Here is a 19,865-nt window from a genome sequence, read left to right on the forward strand (position 1 = left end):
TTGAGCATGAAGCTGTGGTGACTGCAGCACAGAAAGAGTCATTTCATCATCACTAATTTCCCTCTGGGATTCATAAAGTATCTTTGAATTGAATTGAATACAGACAACTTTCTGTTTGACCTAATTAGAAAACAGATTTTTTTAACAAAGATAGATGTGACACGCATCATAAACTCACTTGTGTATCACAAAAATGCTGTTTGTGTACAGCTAATTCATCCTTCAGAAACATTTTGATGCTTTTTCTACATTTTTCCACTTTTACTGAAGTTCTTATCTGTGCATCAAGCTGAACACCGTTTTGACCCTATCTCACATAACCAGAGCTTCATCAGAACAAAAAATACATAAGTAAAACTTCTTGCAAGAACTTAAGATATGTTCTGATAACATCTCCTTTTGCTAATACACATATCTTGACAGAACAACTCTTCCTTTCTGGCAGTGCTTGTTTCTCATACAACTGACACCAGTAACATTTAAAGGTGTGTAGCGTCATGAATGTCCTGTTTTTGACCTGCTGCGTCTGCTTGAGCAGAGAAATAAAGTCGCTGACAGGCTAATCTACATGAGATAGTGACCAAGGTCTTTCATGCACTCTGCTCATCTGAAATGCTTCACTTTTGTTACCAAGCGAAGACGACGAACTATTTTGATAAATACATAATCAACAACTTTGTTAATTACCAATAACAATGTGAGCCCAACGTTCAATCAATCTGTGAAAAGACAATGTTTATTACTTGATTTTATAATCCTGTGATCAGTAGTATTTTACAAGTTATTATAATCTTGGAAATTTGCACTAGACACTAATAACACGTAATGCTAAAGTCACACGGCACATTTTCTTTTGTCTGACCCAATCAGAACCTTCGTTTCTGGCTAGGCGTGATTTTCTGTGGTGTTTGTTTAAACCCTCTTTTGCATGTCAAACTCTGACTTGCCAGTAAACCAAAATATGACAATTATAAAAACTATCCCATGCCACCTTTCCTTAGTTCAAGAGTTCTAGAGAAGTCTCGAACAGGCCATCTGGACTTCCTCTTCAGCCAAAAGAACCTCGACAAGCTGGATTGTCACGGTCAGGACGGAGTAGGTGGAAACCAAAATGCAGAACCTAGAATGACTCGAGGCAGGAGGAGTTTTCAAAAATAAAAATAATCTTTTATTTTAAAAGAGGAGGTGCCAAAATCCAAAAGGGCACTTAAACGAACCAAACATAAACCTTACCAGAACAAACGGAAAACTAATTCGTGGGGACGGAACAGGAGGACACGAGGAGGACAGAAACACGCTGACGAATTCAGTGGACCAACAAACACTGAATGACAAGACAAGGCTTATATACACACAGAGGAGCAATTAGGGAAACAGGCAGCAGGTGTGTGGAGTGAAGGCTGGAGGGAAAGCAGGTGCATAATATTATCTAAATGGGGAACAGAACAGAGGAGGGCAGATAAACCTAAGACTAAAAAACACAAAACTAAACCTAAAGACTGAGGGCCAAAAATACACATCTAATAACTAGACAGATAAGGAGGACTAAATAAAGATTGATAAGGAATGGGGAATGATTAGAAAGCTGGGGAATGACACACACACACCGAGCTGAGGACAAAGAGGCTGGAGCTACACCTGGAGGGGCTGGGGATGACTTAATGAACACCGGACCTGAGAGGAATGATCAGAAGGGCTACAAAAGAAGACACATAAATGAGATGCAGACAAAGGACACATGAGGGCGCTATGAGACACCAAAAGGGGAATCTAGAGAGGGATGGAGAACATCAGGAGACACATGAGGGCGCTATGAAACACAAAACGAGAACCTGGAGTGGGAACTGGAGGGGCTGGGGAACAAAGGGACACAGAACATGACATGGATAAAATCTGTTGCAAGTTAAACCTGACCGCAACGGTTCCTTCAGAATAAAAGCTGAACCTCATGACCCCTCCAGGGTCTTGGAGACACCAGTGATAACCTATCGTGACCTGGAAGCATTCCAAGACTAGTTTGGACGGCACTGCTGCTTTTCTACTGGCTTCGGTACCAAAGAGGGTCCACGAGGACCTCGGCATTCTGGATCTGATCGGAGGCTTCCCCTGGGTACGTAGACCGACAGATTGCGTTTCATGTGTGTTATAAATCTCCTACTAAAGTTTAGAGCGAAACATTCACTCCCACTCAGAACTAACTGCTTCTCCGGATCCGCTGGTTCTGAATAACACTCCACACACACCATCATCATTCATCATGTCTCACTCCACCTTAGTCCATCAGTACACAGAGTGTTTAAGTTAGTCTTGTTTAAATTGTGTAGAAATACATTTCTTAACTATTTTAAACATGACTCTCTCTCTTTCCTTGGAGTTAGTACGAAGTGTAGCTTAATCCCTGCAATAAAAAGTTCTGATCTTCTGGATAAAATAGTCAAAGATCCATCAGATTGATATTTCATATTTCTATGGAATCTCACATTTTATGGTTCATAAGTAAGATGTAAAAGACCCATTCTTTACAGGTGCATTATGTAAGAATGAAGTAAGAATGGCATCCTGCGGTCAAATTTGAGTACATGCAGCTCATTTTCAAAACAAAAAGATGTTGTGGCCTCATAGGAGTAGGATAAATAACTTCTAGGTTGCTCCTGTTTACTGGCTAACATTCTGTCCACAACTCTGGAGCTCCTCAGCGTCGAATTACAAATGAAAGGAAAATCAAACGAAAAAAGAATGTCAGCGTAAATATTTTTTTCCTGTGGCTACAGATTTCAGCACTTATTAATGCAACAGTCTGACATTCTTGATACATTACTTGAAAAACTCTTCAGATTATGGGATGTTAATGTGAGGTGGCATAAAAACCTATGATAATTTATCTGACTCTGGGGCTGAAACAGCCTTCTTTCAGACAAACTGTTTAAATGATCACATCAGATTCTTTCAAACGCAAAAATCCTGCCTTGTGGGGTTCCTCTGGGTTTTGTCCTTGGTCCCATCTTTTTCTATTATGAATTCTTGAATAATTGAGATGAAATCACAGTAGTACTCCTTATTTATGCAGTACTTTTTGTACTGTCCAGTAAAATTCAGAAACTACTCTACAGCAGCATATTTGTAGAAGATCAACCAGCATGGACTCCCCAGTTACACAGCCTTTATTTTTTAGATTAACCCACTTACTTAAGCTTTAATATAATAGTGAATTCTATACGGTATTTATGCTTCTTCGATTTAACTCTATTTGCTGGATCTTGATGTTAATTCATTTTTAGATCCTATCACCTGTGCTCTCAAGATTTATTTGTATTTTTCCATTTGCCTCCTGCAGCACTAAGAGGATTTTATTCAATGAAAAGTCCAGGAAAAAAAGTCTTTCTAGTTTTGGAACATATAATCAGTTAACATAAAACCTCCTTCTAACCAGAAGGAGGTTGTTTTTCCTGCAGCTGCATTATCAGGTCCAAGTATCCAAATGTGTTTTAAAATCTTTTCCACAGCATTTTACATCTATTTGTGAATCTCAAGAGACAAAAAACCCAAAAACTGTTGTGTGCCATAATGGACCCGACATAATGGGCAGAGCTCAAGTGGATGATGGAGCTTTTTAAAAGAGATCAAACAACAGCAAAAAGGTATGAAAAACAACCTTCAGAGTATCTTGAAAACGTTGGACTCCCCATGCACGGCTGTACCAAGCTGATTATTGAAAATTTGGAATAAAACACAAAGATGGGTGTTATTTTTGGCTGTTTCATCTAGAGAACAGCATCCTGCTAACACACTCCATCTATCAGGTTAAGTAAAGTTCCTGCAGCAGCTGGTGGTGAACAAACAGACAGGCAAAGGCTGGAGTCTGGAGGCGAATACGTTTTGTCTGGTTATTGCTTCTGTGAAGCTCTGTGATCAGAAGGAGGACATTAGTTAGAAGGAAGCTCCTGTGTTCCTCTATTGATTTTCCCCCAGGACACACAGGATGAGAAGCCGTCCTAATTGGAGTTTCTTAGCTGAGACTCTTGATGAGTTATTCATTCTCACACTTCACCACCTTTACTCTGTGATTCTTATTCAAGTCATTTTTATAAGGCTTCAGTCATCCGTGTTGTTCACCTCTGATAATATCAGAGAGCTGTTTTATAAACCTAAAAAGCTGAAATAAATGTTTTATATTAGATTTTTTTCATTTATTTTAATGTTGTTCTCAATAAGTTTTACATTTTATTCTATTTCCAGGTTTAACTCATGTAAAATGTTGATGGTTTCAAAATCGCAAATTTATCCTCACAAAAATTTTACTAGAAGACAAAATAAAACTAATATCTAAAATTAAGAACTTGTATGATGCAGGAATTAAAAAGTAAGTAATAAAGCATCCAGATGGAGCAACGGGATTATTACCTTTATCAGAAACCTGCCACGCCCAGTCCTATACATGTATACTGCCCCCTGGTGGAGGATCCACAGGTGGCAAGGACCAATTTTATTTCTTTATCAAAGTTCCATTGTCATAGAATTACATTAGATAATGAAACTGATTTATTACATTCTGACTATCATTTTAAAAGTGTCTTAGTTTAAAGCTGTTTTACGGAGTTTTCCCCTTTCAGAAATGATGTATGATTTTTCAGAAATCCGTAAAAGTGATTGTCTCATCATGTACTGTGATAAAATGTAAGCGATACATCTTTTTTTAATTTGAAATTTTTTTCTAACCATGCCCCCTGCCCTGCAGAGCTCTGTGCAATAGGAAACTGAGCGCCGACCAGAACTAACCAATAGCGTTCGACAACCGCTTACTTGCTTCAAATTTAAGGAATACCTCGGCTGATGCAGAGTTGATGAACATTTCACGGACAAGTAAGTCTCTAAAATATAAATATATGAAAACACAACAAGCCATGAGAATAATACTTGTAAAACAACGTGTTTTAGCTCGGTTTGTTGGCTACAGAAGCACATTTATAAACAGAAACGTGAAGTCGCAGTCTTAAACAGAGCAACTGATTTTTTTGTGTGATATTCTTGTCAGCCACTAGATGGTGGCATCGGATAAGAGAAATAATCCGGAAAGAAGCTTTAAGACAGCTATTTGGAGAAAAATGCTTCCTCTTGTCTTTTGTGCACCAGAGAATTCAGGCCTAAAAAGATTTAAAAAAAAATCTAGAAATGAAAAATCATTAAAGGAATAATAGTTGTATTGGTTCTGAAACTCCATCACAATCATCATCACTCAGTGAGACTGTGCTTGTGTCTTTATTCTGGGCCCTAAACTCAGTATTAGGTAGGAAATCAAAAACAATGTGGGTCAAGTTTGAGTAATACAGTACTAGACGCAGGCTCTACTCCAAGCCCCTCCAGTATCTTCGAGCTCTCCACCTCTTAGCAGTTATTCAGGGGCTGGGTGGGTGTGGCCACCTCCAGCTTGTTTTTTTAAAGTGACAAAGCCCTGAAACAACTCATTCTGGAAGGTACTGAAAATGTCAAGAATAAAACTACTGAGGTCACTTCATGTGAGACCAGAGAACTATCATAACTGGTGTCAAAATAAGTCTGATCTGATTATTATTCGAGTAATACGAGACATTCTAAACACCTGTTGAAGCTCAACTATTTTCAGATGCTAATTTTCTTTTAACTTCCATCTTGATTCTGAATGAAACAATGAAATCTCAGATTCTGCCTTCTCTGATGATCTGTCCCAGATTAAAAGACAGCACATTCCCACTTCACAACAATATAAATGATTACGCGCTCGCAGTCGAATCTTCTCCCAGCTTCATACATGGAACCACCTGTTGCACTGTTTGATGCCTTAAAGAAGAATCAGGAGAAAAGACGAAGACGTAACTACAGATGAGGGGGAAAAAACGTAACTGTAATTAATATTCGTTTTGTAATTCTTAATGAATACGGCGCTGAAACCATAATAAGCTGAGGGTGCTTTGCATATCAATTTCAGGCAGTTATTCCAGATAATGAGGATGAAGTGCAGCATTTGTCAATCTGAAATGGCATCGTGCGGATCACTCGGGTGAAACAGGTTTTGATTGGATCTCCTGGAACACTGGTGAAGGTTTGGCATCATTCCTGTTTGCTGTTTCCGAGGAAGACTTGAAATCCGTTTAACTGTAACAGTATTACCATTCAGTTCAGTTCCTACTGCAGGAGCTCTCCCTATTGGCATGTGAGGCCATCGGCACCAGGGTGGTCAGTCAGAGAGAGAGAGAGGGAGAGAGAGGGAGAGAGAGAGAGAGAGAGAGAGAGAGAGAGAGAGAGAGAGAGAGAGAGAGAGAGAGAGAGAGAGAGAGAGAGAGAGAGAGAGAGAGAGAGAGAGAGAGAGAGAGAGAGAGAGAGAGAGAGAGAGAGAGAGAGAGAGAGAGAGAGAGAGAGAGAGATTTTGGAAGGACAAAAGTCTCCTTTCACACATGGACAACCACAAGCCACAAAAAGTCTACATTCAATTACAGAGATAGCATCTTCACACTCAGACACACAAAACCAAAATCGAACACTTGGAAATGACAGACGCCTTTGGCTGCAGGTGCAAAACATGAATACACATACACACACACACACACACACACACACACACACACCTGTACTGATGAAAGAACACAAAATGGCTGCTAATATTTTTTTCTCGCGACAGAAATCAATTTTGAACTTGGAACTTGTTGAGGAGAGACGCTAATCGCTCTTCAGATAAAGACTTGTTTGGTCCTGATAAGATAAGCAGACACAACACGAGTCCCCATGAAGTCCGATTAGTGAGATTTCTCTTCTGGATTGTTGGAAGGCAGGTTGGCTTTGAAGCAAGGGGGTCATTATTTTAATAGAAGTTGAACTGAAGCAGTTTTTCAGTTTTGTTTTTTCTTTTATAAGTAAGAATCCAACACCAGCCCAGCCCGACCGGCTGTACACGTCAGCACAGAAACAGAACCAGTCTGGATTTAAAAACCCAGCATTAATGACCTAAAGAGGACCAAAGTGACTAGATACTTGATAAATCCTTCTCTCCAACCACATACATGTGCACCAAACACAATAAGCTCCACCAAGCACCAGGTCTCCTTCATGCTGCTGCTCCCAGTTATTATTGTAGCTACATTTTCTCCTCTGCTTTGTTATTTTCATGATATTCAGCAAGAACCTTCAGAGTTATTTCAGAATTTCTGCAGCAGTTTCAATGGCACCTCTGTGATGAATGTGTTAACAGTTTTTTTTTTGTTAGCCATTAAGTATAAGCCAGATTTTTTTTGTTTCTTTACAGGAAATGAGCCTGGATATAAGTTTTTGTTGGATTACATTTCAAAATGTTGGTAACACTTTAGTTTAGGGAACACAAATTAATCATTATTTAGCTGCCAATTAATATGCATGTTAGTGGACTACTAAGTCTGAACTAGTCATTACTAAGCACTTATTAACAGCTTATTACTAATGCCATAATATAACATTAACAGGCCATAAATTGAGTTTTATCAAAATAAGCCATTCATAGTGGTTTGTTAACTGAAAATAAACAGCTTGTTGCTAATTAACACACATACTAAGTAGTAGAGGTGTGACCAAGTCACTGCTTTGCAAGTCACAAGTAAGTCACAAGTCTTTCCAGTCAAGTCATACAAATTATAGACCAGTGTCGGTACTCTGCCAGTTTTCTAAGATACTGGAAATACTATTTCTAAAAAGACTTGATAACTTTGTGGATAAACGTGATCTGTTGGCAAATTGCCAGTGTGGGTTTAGAAATAACAGATCAACAGTTTTGGCATTGATGGATTTAATGGAAGAAATAACTGAATGTATGGATAACAAAAGGTATGCACTTGGAGTTTTTCTAGATCTAAAAAAAGCATTTGATACTGTTGACCACAACATCAGCATCTCGCCTCTGATTGGCTAACAACAATGCGACTCTACCACTGATTTAGTTTGCTCTGTTGATGTTTTATCTCCACAAATAACACAAGCCTGAAGAAGTTCTGCTGTGTGGTGGAGTTGCTAATGCTAACGGTTAGCTTCTACTAGCCGAGACGCTCTCCTGTGTTTTCTGTACGCTAAACCAACTACGGCCTTCCCCGTTGTGAGTCGAGATGGGTGAGTCAATGAATGTTAGGTGGCAGTGTGACGTAGATCCGTCAGGATTTTCAAGTCCTAGAGTTTCACCCTCTATTTTCTATCAGAAGCTAATGCAGGAGATAGGTGTAGGAGACTATTTTCGTGATTAGCATGCATGAAAAAGTCAGAGTGACTGATTGTAATCAGGAATAATCATTAAAAATTTATTTTTCAGTGAAGTTTATCTTCAAGTGTTTTGCCCAAGGACACAAAAACTGTGACAGACAGGACTCCAACCTGCAACCACCTGCTTGCGTGGTGGGTACTTTACTCCTCTGTCACTGATTACCTGCCACTTAAAACCAGGTAAGGTGAAACTTCTGAACATGAATAGGCAGGACGGTGGCCCTGGAGGTCCAGTATTGGACACTTGCTTTCCAATAACGATGAAGCTCGTCACAGTAGAAGATCAAGTCATTTCGAACGTTGTATCTTAAATAATGGAAGTCAGGAGGTCAGAAAAACAAAATTCACCTCAGGTGTAACCTCATGCATGATTTAGATGTACCATGTGCCCGTATCAGAGACTGTAACATCTGTGACAAAGAGGCAAATCGTTCCACTCACATCAATGATGGTCCACTGCTCCACTACGATAGCGTCATATGTCGCTGTCACCACGGTCGGCTCAGCCTCGCTCGCCTCTTGGAAGATAAAAACACTTTCCACCGATTTGGGCAACAGATCTGCAAAGAAGGGAAAATATATTTTAAAAACCCAGCCTTGAACAGACCATCAGCAGGATGGAGCGTGTGTGAGTTGTCTGTCTTCCTCCTGACCAGAACAAATGAAACAATGTCACTCAGCCACATTCACACTAAACCCAGGAGCAGCCAGGAGTGCAGACCATTTGTATGACCCATGCATAATGCAAGGAGACCGTGTAAACGATAGAAGCGTGTCTTTTGGGATGTTAAAACAGAAAAGGCAGACAGATTGTGCTTCTCGTGATCCAAAGCTGCGCCGGTTTTTGTGCTTGACAGCTTCTCAGAAGCTAATTACAGCTCAGGATCAAGGTGAATGTTCGAGCAGATTTTAAAGCCGCACCTCTTTGTGCCCCGAGGATCAGCGGTAATTACAACTGTTTCTCTAAAAGATTAGATTGATTTAAATGCAGCTACAGATTTGATGAAGTCAGTTTTATGAGAGATGGACCATAAATCATTTTACTAGGAGTGGGCCACATGGAGACACGGATTCTTCCACCAAAACGGGTTTTCCAACCTTCTCCTTTTCCAATCACAAGATTGGCCATAGAGACAGAAGGACCTGGTGGCCCGTCCTTTGTTATTCATGTGATGCACAGGCTCGCTCGCTCACACACACACACACACACACACGCACGCACGCACGCACGCACACATGCACGCACGCACGCACGCACGCACACACACACACACACACACACACACACACACACACACACACCAAGGTCCAGTCCACCCAGCTGGCCTGAGTGCTTTCTCATTACAGCTACACCATTTACACACTAATACAGTTTGCCGGGGCCCAGGCACCAATACAACACACTCCACATTTCATTACCGGGCCTTAATAATAGAGGGACGAGAGGTGGCTGGAAGAAAGGGGGGGAGGATGACAGGGTCTTTTATTTCCCCCTCCCTGAAAACCCATTTAGGACCCGTGCACACTCAATTGAAGACATCTCTCACATGTCCACCGGCTCCCTCAAATACAGACATTGTCAGTGTTCGCCACATCCTGCCCCTTCTCCCTCCTCTTCTCTTCACTTCTAGATCATTCGTCAGCCTTCCCCGCCTGGCAGATATAGTAAAGCAACCGTTTTTTAAGGTGTCAGCTGATGAGGCCTAGAGTTGGTTCCCTGCCAGGCCAACGTGGATCACTCAGGTGAGATCAACACCAGGTTTCTGTCAGCGCTCTGCAGGAGTCAGCATGTCTTTGGTGACAACGCAGAGAGACTCTGAGCAGAGGAGGGAAGGAAGTGGAAGAGAGGAAGCTGCTTGGCTCAGGGCGTTGAGTCTGTCAGGGGAATGCGGCGGCTGCGCGCACGAATAAACATTATCCCGCACCTGTTGACTGTGAGCTGAGCTGAGCAGCCAGTGGGCCAGCTGAGAATAAGCTGTTTACACTTGCAAAAACCCCCGTGTGCTCTTGGTAAAACTGCTCTACATCCCTCGTGACTTACACGCTCAAGGTCGCGGGGCGAGGCGTGAGGGCGCACCGAAAACGGAGTGACACCACTGGGGTGGAGAGACGCAGGCGAGAGCGGTGGTGAAAGTCAGGGAGCTGCAGCGGCGATAAGAGACACTCAGGAGAGAATCAACCACACACACACAACACACACACACACATGCACACAAGTGCACGCAGGCGCGCGCACACACACACACGTGCACACACACACACACGTGCACACACACACACACACACGTGCACACACACACACGTTCGAATCCGAAATACTTCCACTGTCAAAGCTAACTCAGTTTAGAGGATTAGAAAGAGATTTTATCCAAGGGAGCTTAGCTTTGTGTGGCTGCTGACTCCTTTCAATTTGACATTTTTGATTGTTGCCCTAAAAAGTTAGGACACCTTTGATATAAATCTGTTTAATCCCGGAATGAAAACGACAAAACAGGCAGAATGAGTGACTATGAATGAAAATACAATGTTTAAGAGTGTTGGGGGGTTTCTTATTGAGCCAGATTATAGTTGAAAATACAAGGACCATGCTAAACTGTCTGAATACAAAACAAAAAACAAAAACAAAAAAAAACAACACATGTGGTTATTAATGCAGCAGTGTTATGAGCAACGTCAATGAAAAAAAAACTTGTATAGATTTCTATAACTTTAATAGCAGTTTTATAACTTTTCATAGGAATTCTTAAATTCCAAACTTTTCATGAATTCAGCTTTTGGTGTGTGTGTGTGTGTGTGTGTGTGTGTGTGTGTGTGTGTGTGTGTGTGTGTGTGTGTGTGTGTGTGTGTGTGTGTGTGTGTGTGTGTGTGTGTGTGTGTGTGTGTGTGTGTACCGGTCTATACATAAAAGTGAGGACCAAAACAAGTTTTTTACCTGCAAACTGGACACTGGTAGCAAAGTGAGGACATTTTGCTGGTCCTCAATTTGGGACAATGTGACAGAGCTCTACTTAACATTTTTAGAGGTATGGTGTGAATTAAGTTTTAGTTAAGGTTAGGGTTAGGAGTAGACTGGTTATGGTTAGAGGTGGGGATAGGGTTAGGCACGATCCAGTCACTGAAACGAGTGGAAGTCAATGATGGTGTGTGAGTGGGGGGCAAAAAATTCCTCGAGTGGTGGTGCGTAGGTCATAAATCCAAATTTTACTCCCATCATTGAAAAAATAGTCACTAGATCTCATTGGGTTCTGCCTCGTCTCTGTGAAAATGCCTTATAAAGATTAGACTGATATCTACGGCAGGAGACTCAGCACGATTCACATCAATGGTGACCAGCTGATGTGAAGGTCAAGCAGCAACAGGGAATAGAACAATTCCAGCAGCCTTCCTGGCCCGTTCCCTGAAAAGGTCAACCCAATAAAATGTAGTGGTCTGTTGTTGCTTAATGAGATGAAACTACCTATGAATACCCCTCTTCCTTTACCCCCAATGAGTCATTGACGTCGTTAGCCCCTATTGTGTTTGAATGGTTGTTTTAATTAGAAGATGGAGAGTGTGACCTAGACTGAAAGTGTTTTAGGATTAGGTTTTAGAGCTCAGTCTAGGTCACACCTTCAAAGGTAGTCTCAGCTCGTTAAGCAACAACAGACAGCTACAGCTTGACTCCCATGTTCCAGTCGAAATTGACAAAGCTCCTCGGATGAGAAGCTAAACATCTTCAAGAAATCAAAGAAGTCCAGGTACCTTCTTTTTTTGGGAGTACCATGGCCCAAATGACTGAGAACCTTCACCAGCATCAGTGCATCTCTATCCTCCCTTCACACTTTAACCACAAGAAAACATGGAAAAAAACATGAGCATGTTTCAATTAAAAAAATCATTATTACATTAACTTTCATTATGTCCTAATAAAACATTAGAGCCCTTTCAGCCCCAAATCAACAGCAAATACACAAAAGAAAACTTTTCATTGTTTTTTTAGTCAGAGTTAAAATCACCCTTTAATGAATTCCTTCCGTGTCCTCACTGTCCCTTCACTTTTTGCCAAAGAGACGCTGCTGCTGTAGTCTTGTAATTGGATCTGTCTTATCATGTTTAAACACGCAGTAATCCATCCGCTCATTAATGCAGCAGCAGCCTAATAAATGCAACGTCTAATTTTCTGATCACTGAGGTTTGAGGCTCTCTGCGCAGCGACAACGTTTGCTCCTTTTACCTGGATGAAAGTGACACGTAAAAAAAACAAACAGATAAAAAATGTTTCTTCATTTTTAACATTAAAATGATGAAAATAATTCTTCCAGAGAGGTGAGATTATAATTATTAGGACAAACATCTGATGGATGTCATGATTTTAATCTGAGTAAAAGCTGTGATGCAGTCAGCAGCATCTCATGTTTCCATAACAACTCATGAAAACATCAAGAGGGCGGTGGCTGTGACTCTACGCATTTGTCAGCGTGTTAATAAAAAATATTCCACCAACAGATATTCATTAAATGTATGTTTTCTCAGTTTTGTTGATGTTCTACTGCGGAACACCCCAAGAGACGATGCAGATGTTCTTACAGATGCTCTGGTAGCTATAAAAACAAGTCAGGGGACAAAATATCAGATTTTCTTCACGAGGCTTGTCACACTCCTTTGAAAAGAAGATTATTTTCCTAATTTACTCGAATGTGTTTTTGTGGCGTGTCGACAGCGATCAGAAAATATCATGACCTGGAAGGACTGATGGTAAAATCTGTCCCAGGGAAGCGCTTCCTCATGTCCACAAACTCAGCTGGTGTCAGAATAATAACTAGTTACATGAAACAGATTTTTGTTATGTGGGTTTAGACTGATGGCCTCTTCACAGCAGGGGATTAAAAATACTGTGACTGTGTGCAATTAGTTAAAGCGTGATTTGCGAAATTAGCGGTTAAAAGGAGGTGAGTAATCAAAGACTAAGTGATGATCAAGTGGAGAAATGAGGGTACTTGTTTGAGTCATGTATTAGCTTTAGAGCACTTAATGTGATTTTTTTCCCCATCATCAATTCATAAAAATGGGCATTATAACCAAATCAACAGCAGATGTTTTTTTTATTTGATGTTTGCATTAAAGCAGTAAACAGTTATTTTCATCCATACCACAGTAAATTTATCTTAGGTAATTCATGTCCCTTTTTTGTGCACAGATCTGCTATTGCACGTTTAGGCCCGGTTGACCTCTGGACTAGGCTGGAAAGTGACCCCGCCCCCGCGGGCATCTCTGGTGACAGGGTTTAAACATGCATGTCAGGAGCCGCCTTGGACAGCTGGAGACCGGCCGCTGACAGCTTATCTATATTTCAAACAGAATGAGTGGACACGCACAGAGAGGGATGGCGTGTGTGTGTGTGTGTGTGTGTGTGTGCTGGAGGGGGTGCCTAACAAGTACTAGATTGGATGTGACTCTTTCCTGTGGAACCAGATGTTTGGCAGCTGGCTGGAGGTGTCTCCGGGTTGCCAGGCGGACATCAGCAGGTTGGAGAGTGAGGAGCAGGTGGGAGTGAGCTTATTTTGAAGGGGGTGGGGGGGTGGGGGGTGGGGGTGGGGGGTTGTAAGTGTTTGAAAAATTCCATAAACTTCAATTTTCCTGCATATTAAAGCTGTTATGGCGAATCTGCAAACAGCAATTTGAATGCAAACACTCACCCCTCCCCTCAGGTGTCTTCTCTGATCCGTGCTGATCACTGTGTAATTGTGTAATCGCTGTTGTGTCTGGGTCTGTCCCATGAATACATCTGAATGTCTCCAAGTAAACTCCACAACTTATTACAACTACTTTTGAGGATCTCATCTCTGTTCTCCTTCCAGGTAATGGGTGTATTTCCTGTCACACTATTAAAAAGACTTGATGCAAAGACGTCTGGATGATAAATTTCCTTCTCAATTCATACTTGAATTATCAGCAGAAATTCTGCAGATTTCTATGTTTTTTGCACCATTTTCCTGACTCAGTCCATGTGGAGGAGACGCTCCCTTCAATTGAAACGGATTACTTTTGATATCAGCAGCATTTCTACTTTATGTGGAAATGTAGTCAGACACTCGGTCAGATATGTGGCTGCCCGGCTGCTGATGCACGACAGAGAGATTACCCCTGCCTCTGTCGTTTTATTACAGCTCATATGGAAAAATGGTGACGCTGCCCCTGAAGATCTGCACTGCTATTTTTTAAACATGGCTGATAGTGAATAACCACGTGTAACTCTGTTAATGCAAAGTAATTCTGTTTCACAGTCGGCTACAGGTATCGCTCTGCGCTCCTGCCTTGTGTAAAGGTTCAAAGAGGGTTAAATATGTTGATGCAATAATAATAATAATAATAATAATAATAATAATACATTTTAATGTATTATTAGTTTAATAATCCATCAATCAATCCATCCATCATTCATCATCCATCCATCAATCCATCCATTGAGCTTCATCCATCCATCATTCATCATCCATCCATCATCTATCCTCTCACCCATCCATCCATCCATCCATCCATCCTCTCACCCAATCATCGATCCATCCATCCATTGATCTTCATCCATCCATCATTTATCATCCATCCATCATCCATCCATCACCAATCCTCTCATCCATCCATCCATCCTCTCACCCAATCATCCATCCATCCATCCATCCTTGATCTTCATCCATCCATCATTCATCATCCATCCATCACCAATCCTCTCATCCATCCATCCATTGATCTTCATCCATCCATCGTTAATCATCCATCCATCACCAATCCTCTCATCCATCCATCCATCACCAATCTTCTCATCCATCCATCCATCCATCCATCCATCCATCCATCACCAATCCTCTCATCCATCCATCACCAATCCTCTCATCCATCCATCCATCCATCCATTGATCTTCATCCATCCATCATTTATCATCCATCCATCACCAATCCTCTCATCCATCCATCCATTGATCTTCATCCATCCATCCATCATCCATCCATCACCAATCCTCTCATCCATCCATCCATCCATCCATCCATCCATCCATTCACCCTTCATCATCCATCTGTCCATCATCCATCCATCCTCTCAGCCAACCATCCATCCATCCTGCTTTTATGAATATCTGGTGGATTTTGCATTCCGTAATGCACTTCTATTAGTTGAACATGTGCTTTTTATTGTTTTATTTTATATTCATTTTATGTATTATATCATTGTGATTTATATTTTACTCACCAGAACAACAAGTTCTTCAGGTTTTTGTACATCATTCACACAATTACACAAATACCATCCTTTATGCATCCTAGACTTAGTGAACACATAAAGATTTTTATACTCTTTATTTACCCAAAACAACTTTTGAAAACACATTGCTGGTCTCCTCTCATAACCAGTATCTGTTAAACATATAAAAACTAAATCATTTACAGCTGGAAGAAAGATCCTCATTCTGGGCCAGGAGATGGAAAATAATAAATGCAAACTCCCTGTTGACACCCTCATCCTGCACCAGCTGGGAGGTGGCGTAAACTTATGAATGTGTATTTAAATTGTCACATTTATCTGTCTCCGTCCATATTTCTAAACATCTGTTTGGCTGAGTGTTTCTTCCTGGTTGAAAACTGAATCTTTAATGCATAAGTTATGACGGCTTGATCTGTGAGCGGCCCAGGATGCAATAATTCAATCTTACTGTCAAATCCGACCTTGTTGCTCCGGTTTTATTTTCCCCAAAACAGCAACACACACACACACACACACACACACACACACACACACACACACACACACACACACACGCACACACACACACACACACACACACACACACACTTTCACGTGTGTATCCGAAAATGCCCCTGGTTGCCATCTCATGGAACCTCACCATGGAAACTCATCTTTGAAAGGATCATGGGTACACAGTGTTTTTGTACGCACACGTCTCTCTGAACCATCAGAAACAGCCGAATGTCAGCGACCAAAGCAACAAAATGCAGCGTGAAGGAAAACACCCCAGAAAGAACAGAAAGAAAGATTGCTGAGACATGAAAACTGATGTAGAAGCTCTGAATAAATCGGTGATGCAAACCCAGATGATACTCATGTTTCTGCATTTTAAACATTAACTTCATAACATGGTTTAAGTGTCTTTAAAGGGACTTTACGGACTTTTGAATTTTCATGCTCGCGATTGCCCCCTCAGGCCAAAAGCGTAACGGCAGCTTCAATAGTAGCACGAGGCGGCACGCTGTACGTGCACACTCCTTTACGAACATAACAGCTGAGACAGTCCTGTGTGTGTGTGTGTGTGTGTGTGTGTGTGTGTGTGTGTGTGTGTGTGTGTGTGTGCGCGCGGCCCGGATGACAGAGGACAGGAGAACGCACAGCTAATTACTTAAATAATTTGGTTCTGTACCTTTCTCTTCAGCACAGCCGACAAAAGTTTAAGATGGGTCAGTCCGTCAGCTTCACAGATCATTCCCTTCCCTTGCTTGAAAAATTGTTCCAAAATGAAAGTTGAACCCACATCTTTTTTTATCTGTGAATTCAATGCCGTTCAGCAAGTCTCAAATAAAAATTTGGGCATCTTACTGTAAAAAATACACCATTAATGTAAAAAATAAACTCTAAATGAACTATGTTCACACCCAGAATCAAACCCAGGTCTGCAGCATGGGAGTCCAACATTTTACAAGGTGAGCTACACTCTAGTAATATTCACAGTATACGTAACTTTTATATCCTTGATGACACCTGAAACAATGTCAAACCAAAGAACGGTTTGGAGTGAAAATGGCTATTTTGTTGGTAATTTGCAGGAAATATCTAGAAGAAAGTACTACAGAAAGTAGCTAAGGGTTCTCAGAAATGTAGCTAGGTTTGTCACTAGGCGTTGGGAACAGCGACAAAGTCGCTGAGTTGGCACTACCTCGCTCTCTGCAGCTAAATCTACGGATAGCAAATGCTACGGGCTATGCCTGAGCGTGAACGTGCATGAAGCAGCCTGCTCGACCCGAGCAACTCTCTTTTTTTGTGATTTTACAGAAAAACAGGCAATCACAGTAAAGCCGGGCGTACACTGTGCAACTTTTTCACTCGTAGCACTCAGCTTCAGCTCAAACTGTACGACTTCCTCGCAGGGCAGATCTCACGAGCCAGGCGCTCACACTGTACGACCCAGTTCTTGGATGCGACCTGACTGCTCACATTGTACGTCTGGTAGCAACACGTCGGCCCTAAAAATATGCTAAAAATAGCAGTTTTTACTCAACACGTTAGACTTTTTGGTCTTGTTTTGCCTGTTGTTCTTTGGGAGTGCTGCAGGAGGACACACGGGGATTTATGGGGGTTGGATTAGGAAAACGAAATAAAGAAAGTAAATCTGTGTTTTGTGATCAGTTTAATTTGACATGAACACGACAAACACGCTTTCTTGACAATCTTTGTGAGTAAAAAAACGTGTAGAAATTAAAACAAACAACGTGTGTTATTAGGGAAATAGCGGGGAGCGGTGTTGATGCAGGATTGCGCGTGCGCCGTGAGTGGTTCTGATACATTTTGGGTCGCAGCTGCTCGCAGCGCCGCTTCCACAGTGCGATACCCTCACGAGGGACGAGCGAAATATTAAACACGCCAGAAGTCCGTGCGACCTCACGACTGCTGATCGGCAGCTGGTCACGTGGTGTTAATCACCTCTCGTAACCCCCTGTACACTACACGACCGCTCGGCGCAAAACTCGCCCCGATGTCGTGGATTCTCGCACGACTGGAAAATCGGCTCAAAAAAGTGAAAAAGTCGCACAGTGTACGCCCGGCTTAAAAATGCCAGGGCTCACTCTACAGGACCAGGGCATTACAGGAGAATGTATGAAGAAAACATTTATTATTTCTATACATGTTTTGGCTGTCAAACTTCCATAATGCCCCTTTAAGAAATTGCAATAAGCAGAATAATTCAAACTGTATGGAAGTTAAATTGATCTCATTAATCACACTCATTACTTAATGTATACACTTCACTTTGTATAAGTGTTAGGAACTCGTTAGAGTCAGCGAGAGGAAAAGAAACTAGCACTAAAGAGGTCCTATAGTGAGTGGAGTATAAACACTGTTGGTTTTTTACTGGGTATTTTATCCATTTTTCATCATCTAACATAATTTAAATCTGGGTACGTTTATGAGCTTTCAAGTAAATGAATAAATGTGTTTCTCTTAAGAATTTAAGCATTAAAAGCTTTGAGTTGAAAGGATAATTAATACCAATCTGCTGCTAAATTACTGCCTTTGTGTAACAACAGCATGGTGATGAAGAATGGTGTGTGGGGCTGGACGTCGTTGCTGCTGACTCACTCTCAAATACACCAAAAGCTCTAAAAGCATCAGGATTTGCTTTCAGAAATTTGTTCTGTTTTCACTTTTAGACCGTTTGCCTGTGAGCAAGGCACCAAAACAAGCACTTTAGTGGCTGTTGGCTGAAGGAGAAAGCATGTTTACATTTTTATATTCGATTAAGCGTCTCTATTTATCAGGAAATTGACAGATTCATTAATTTGCTACATGTTTTTAGATAGACTGAAATATTTGACAGTTCAAGAGTAGAAATCAATCTGGTAACTGACAGCGGGGCAAATTTATGGTTCTCGTGCAACAAAATGGCACTCTAACTTTAGTGACTGCGTAAATTATTAGTAGACTAATTTGATTGATTAACTGTTATCAACAACAAAAAAATAAACTGAGAAGAAAAGGTAAACGTTTAAATCATTTGAAGCCTGAAATACAAAATTATAGCAATAATTTCATTTTTTATCAATAAATTGTTAATCTTTTCTTAGTATAACAACTATAAAATATTTGGTTTAATTTAATTCCATAATAAATAAATAAAATAGGCCCTTACCACCTGTAGACCCTCCACCAGTAACAGTAGACTGGTTAAAGGTCTATATGTGGTAGTTTTTAGATGAAGGCACTAATCCTGATGCTCCATGGATGTCTTAAGGCCAGAAGTGATGTGATATGAATTAGCAGCACTATTCTAATAGGGGTGAGACAGAATGAGTCTGTGCTGCACCTCCAAATGCTGCATTTTAAGACATCCCAGTGAAAGAACAAGGCTGTCTAATTTTAAAGGATACACACCCTAAAATGTGTTCTCTTTTGCACATTCTCGTCTTTTTTTAGTTCACTCTCAGATCTTCACTCAAACACATTTGCAGTGGTCTCTTAGCCTAGAAATCTAGACAGACAGTAGCCAAAGCAAAATTATTACACTGGTCTACGCTGCATAAGGGCCTCAGCAGGTCTATTGGCTGGATCAGTGTTGTGTTATGCCAGTTCCAGTGCTCTGTCAGTTTGGTGGGCCAATTACATCGCTGTATCAGTTTGGTGGGCGGGATTATGTGACAGAGTGGACTAACCAAGATGGGGTGGCTTGTTTGAAACAGCTCTGGCATCAACTTTGGGCAATTTAGACCTGTGTTTTTCTTTGACTGAATATCAAATGGAGGTTTTAAAGTCCTTTACTTAGAAAAAGGATGTATTTGCGTCTTCTTCAACAGCGTATGGTGGACTGCCCCATTGACTTTCAACCTTAGCAGGGATGTCACGTTGTTTGTTGTCC

General features: G+C 41.1%; 1 protein-coding gene across 1 annotated transcript in view; it reads right to left on the reverse strand.

The window, feature by feature from the left end:
- Positions 1–19,865, reverse strand: part of LOC107379164 (raftlin) — a 188,851-nt gene that overhangs the window by 32,352 nt on the left and 136,634 nt on the right. The window contains exon 7 of the mRNA XM_070551002.1: positions 8,692–8,810. Within this exon, the coding sequence (XP_070407103.1) occupies positions 8,692–8,810 (119 nt within the window). The remainder of the gene's footprint in view (positions 1–8,691; positions 8,811–19,865) is intronic.

The sequence above is a fragment of the Nothobranchius furzeri genome, chromosome 5 (genome assembly GCF_043380555.1).
Source record: "Nothobranchius furzeri strain GRZ-AD chromosome 5, NfurGRZ-RIMD1, whole genome shotgun sequence".
NCBI classification, from domain to species: Eukaryota; Metazoa; Chordata; class Actinopteri; order Cyprinodontiformes; family Nothobranchiidae; genus Nothobranchius; species Nothobranchius furzeri.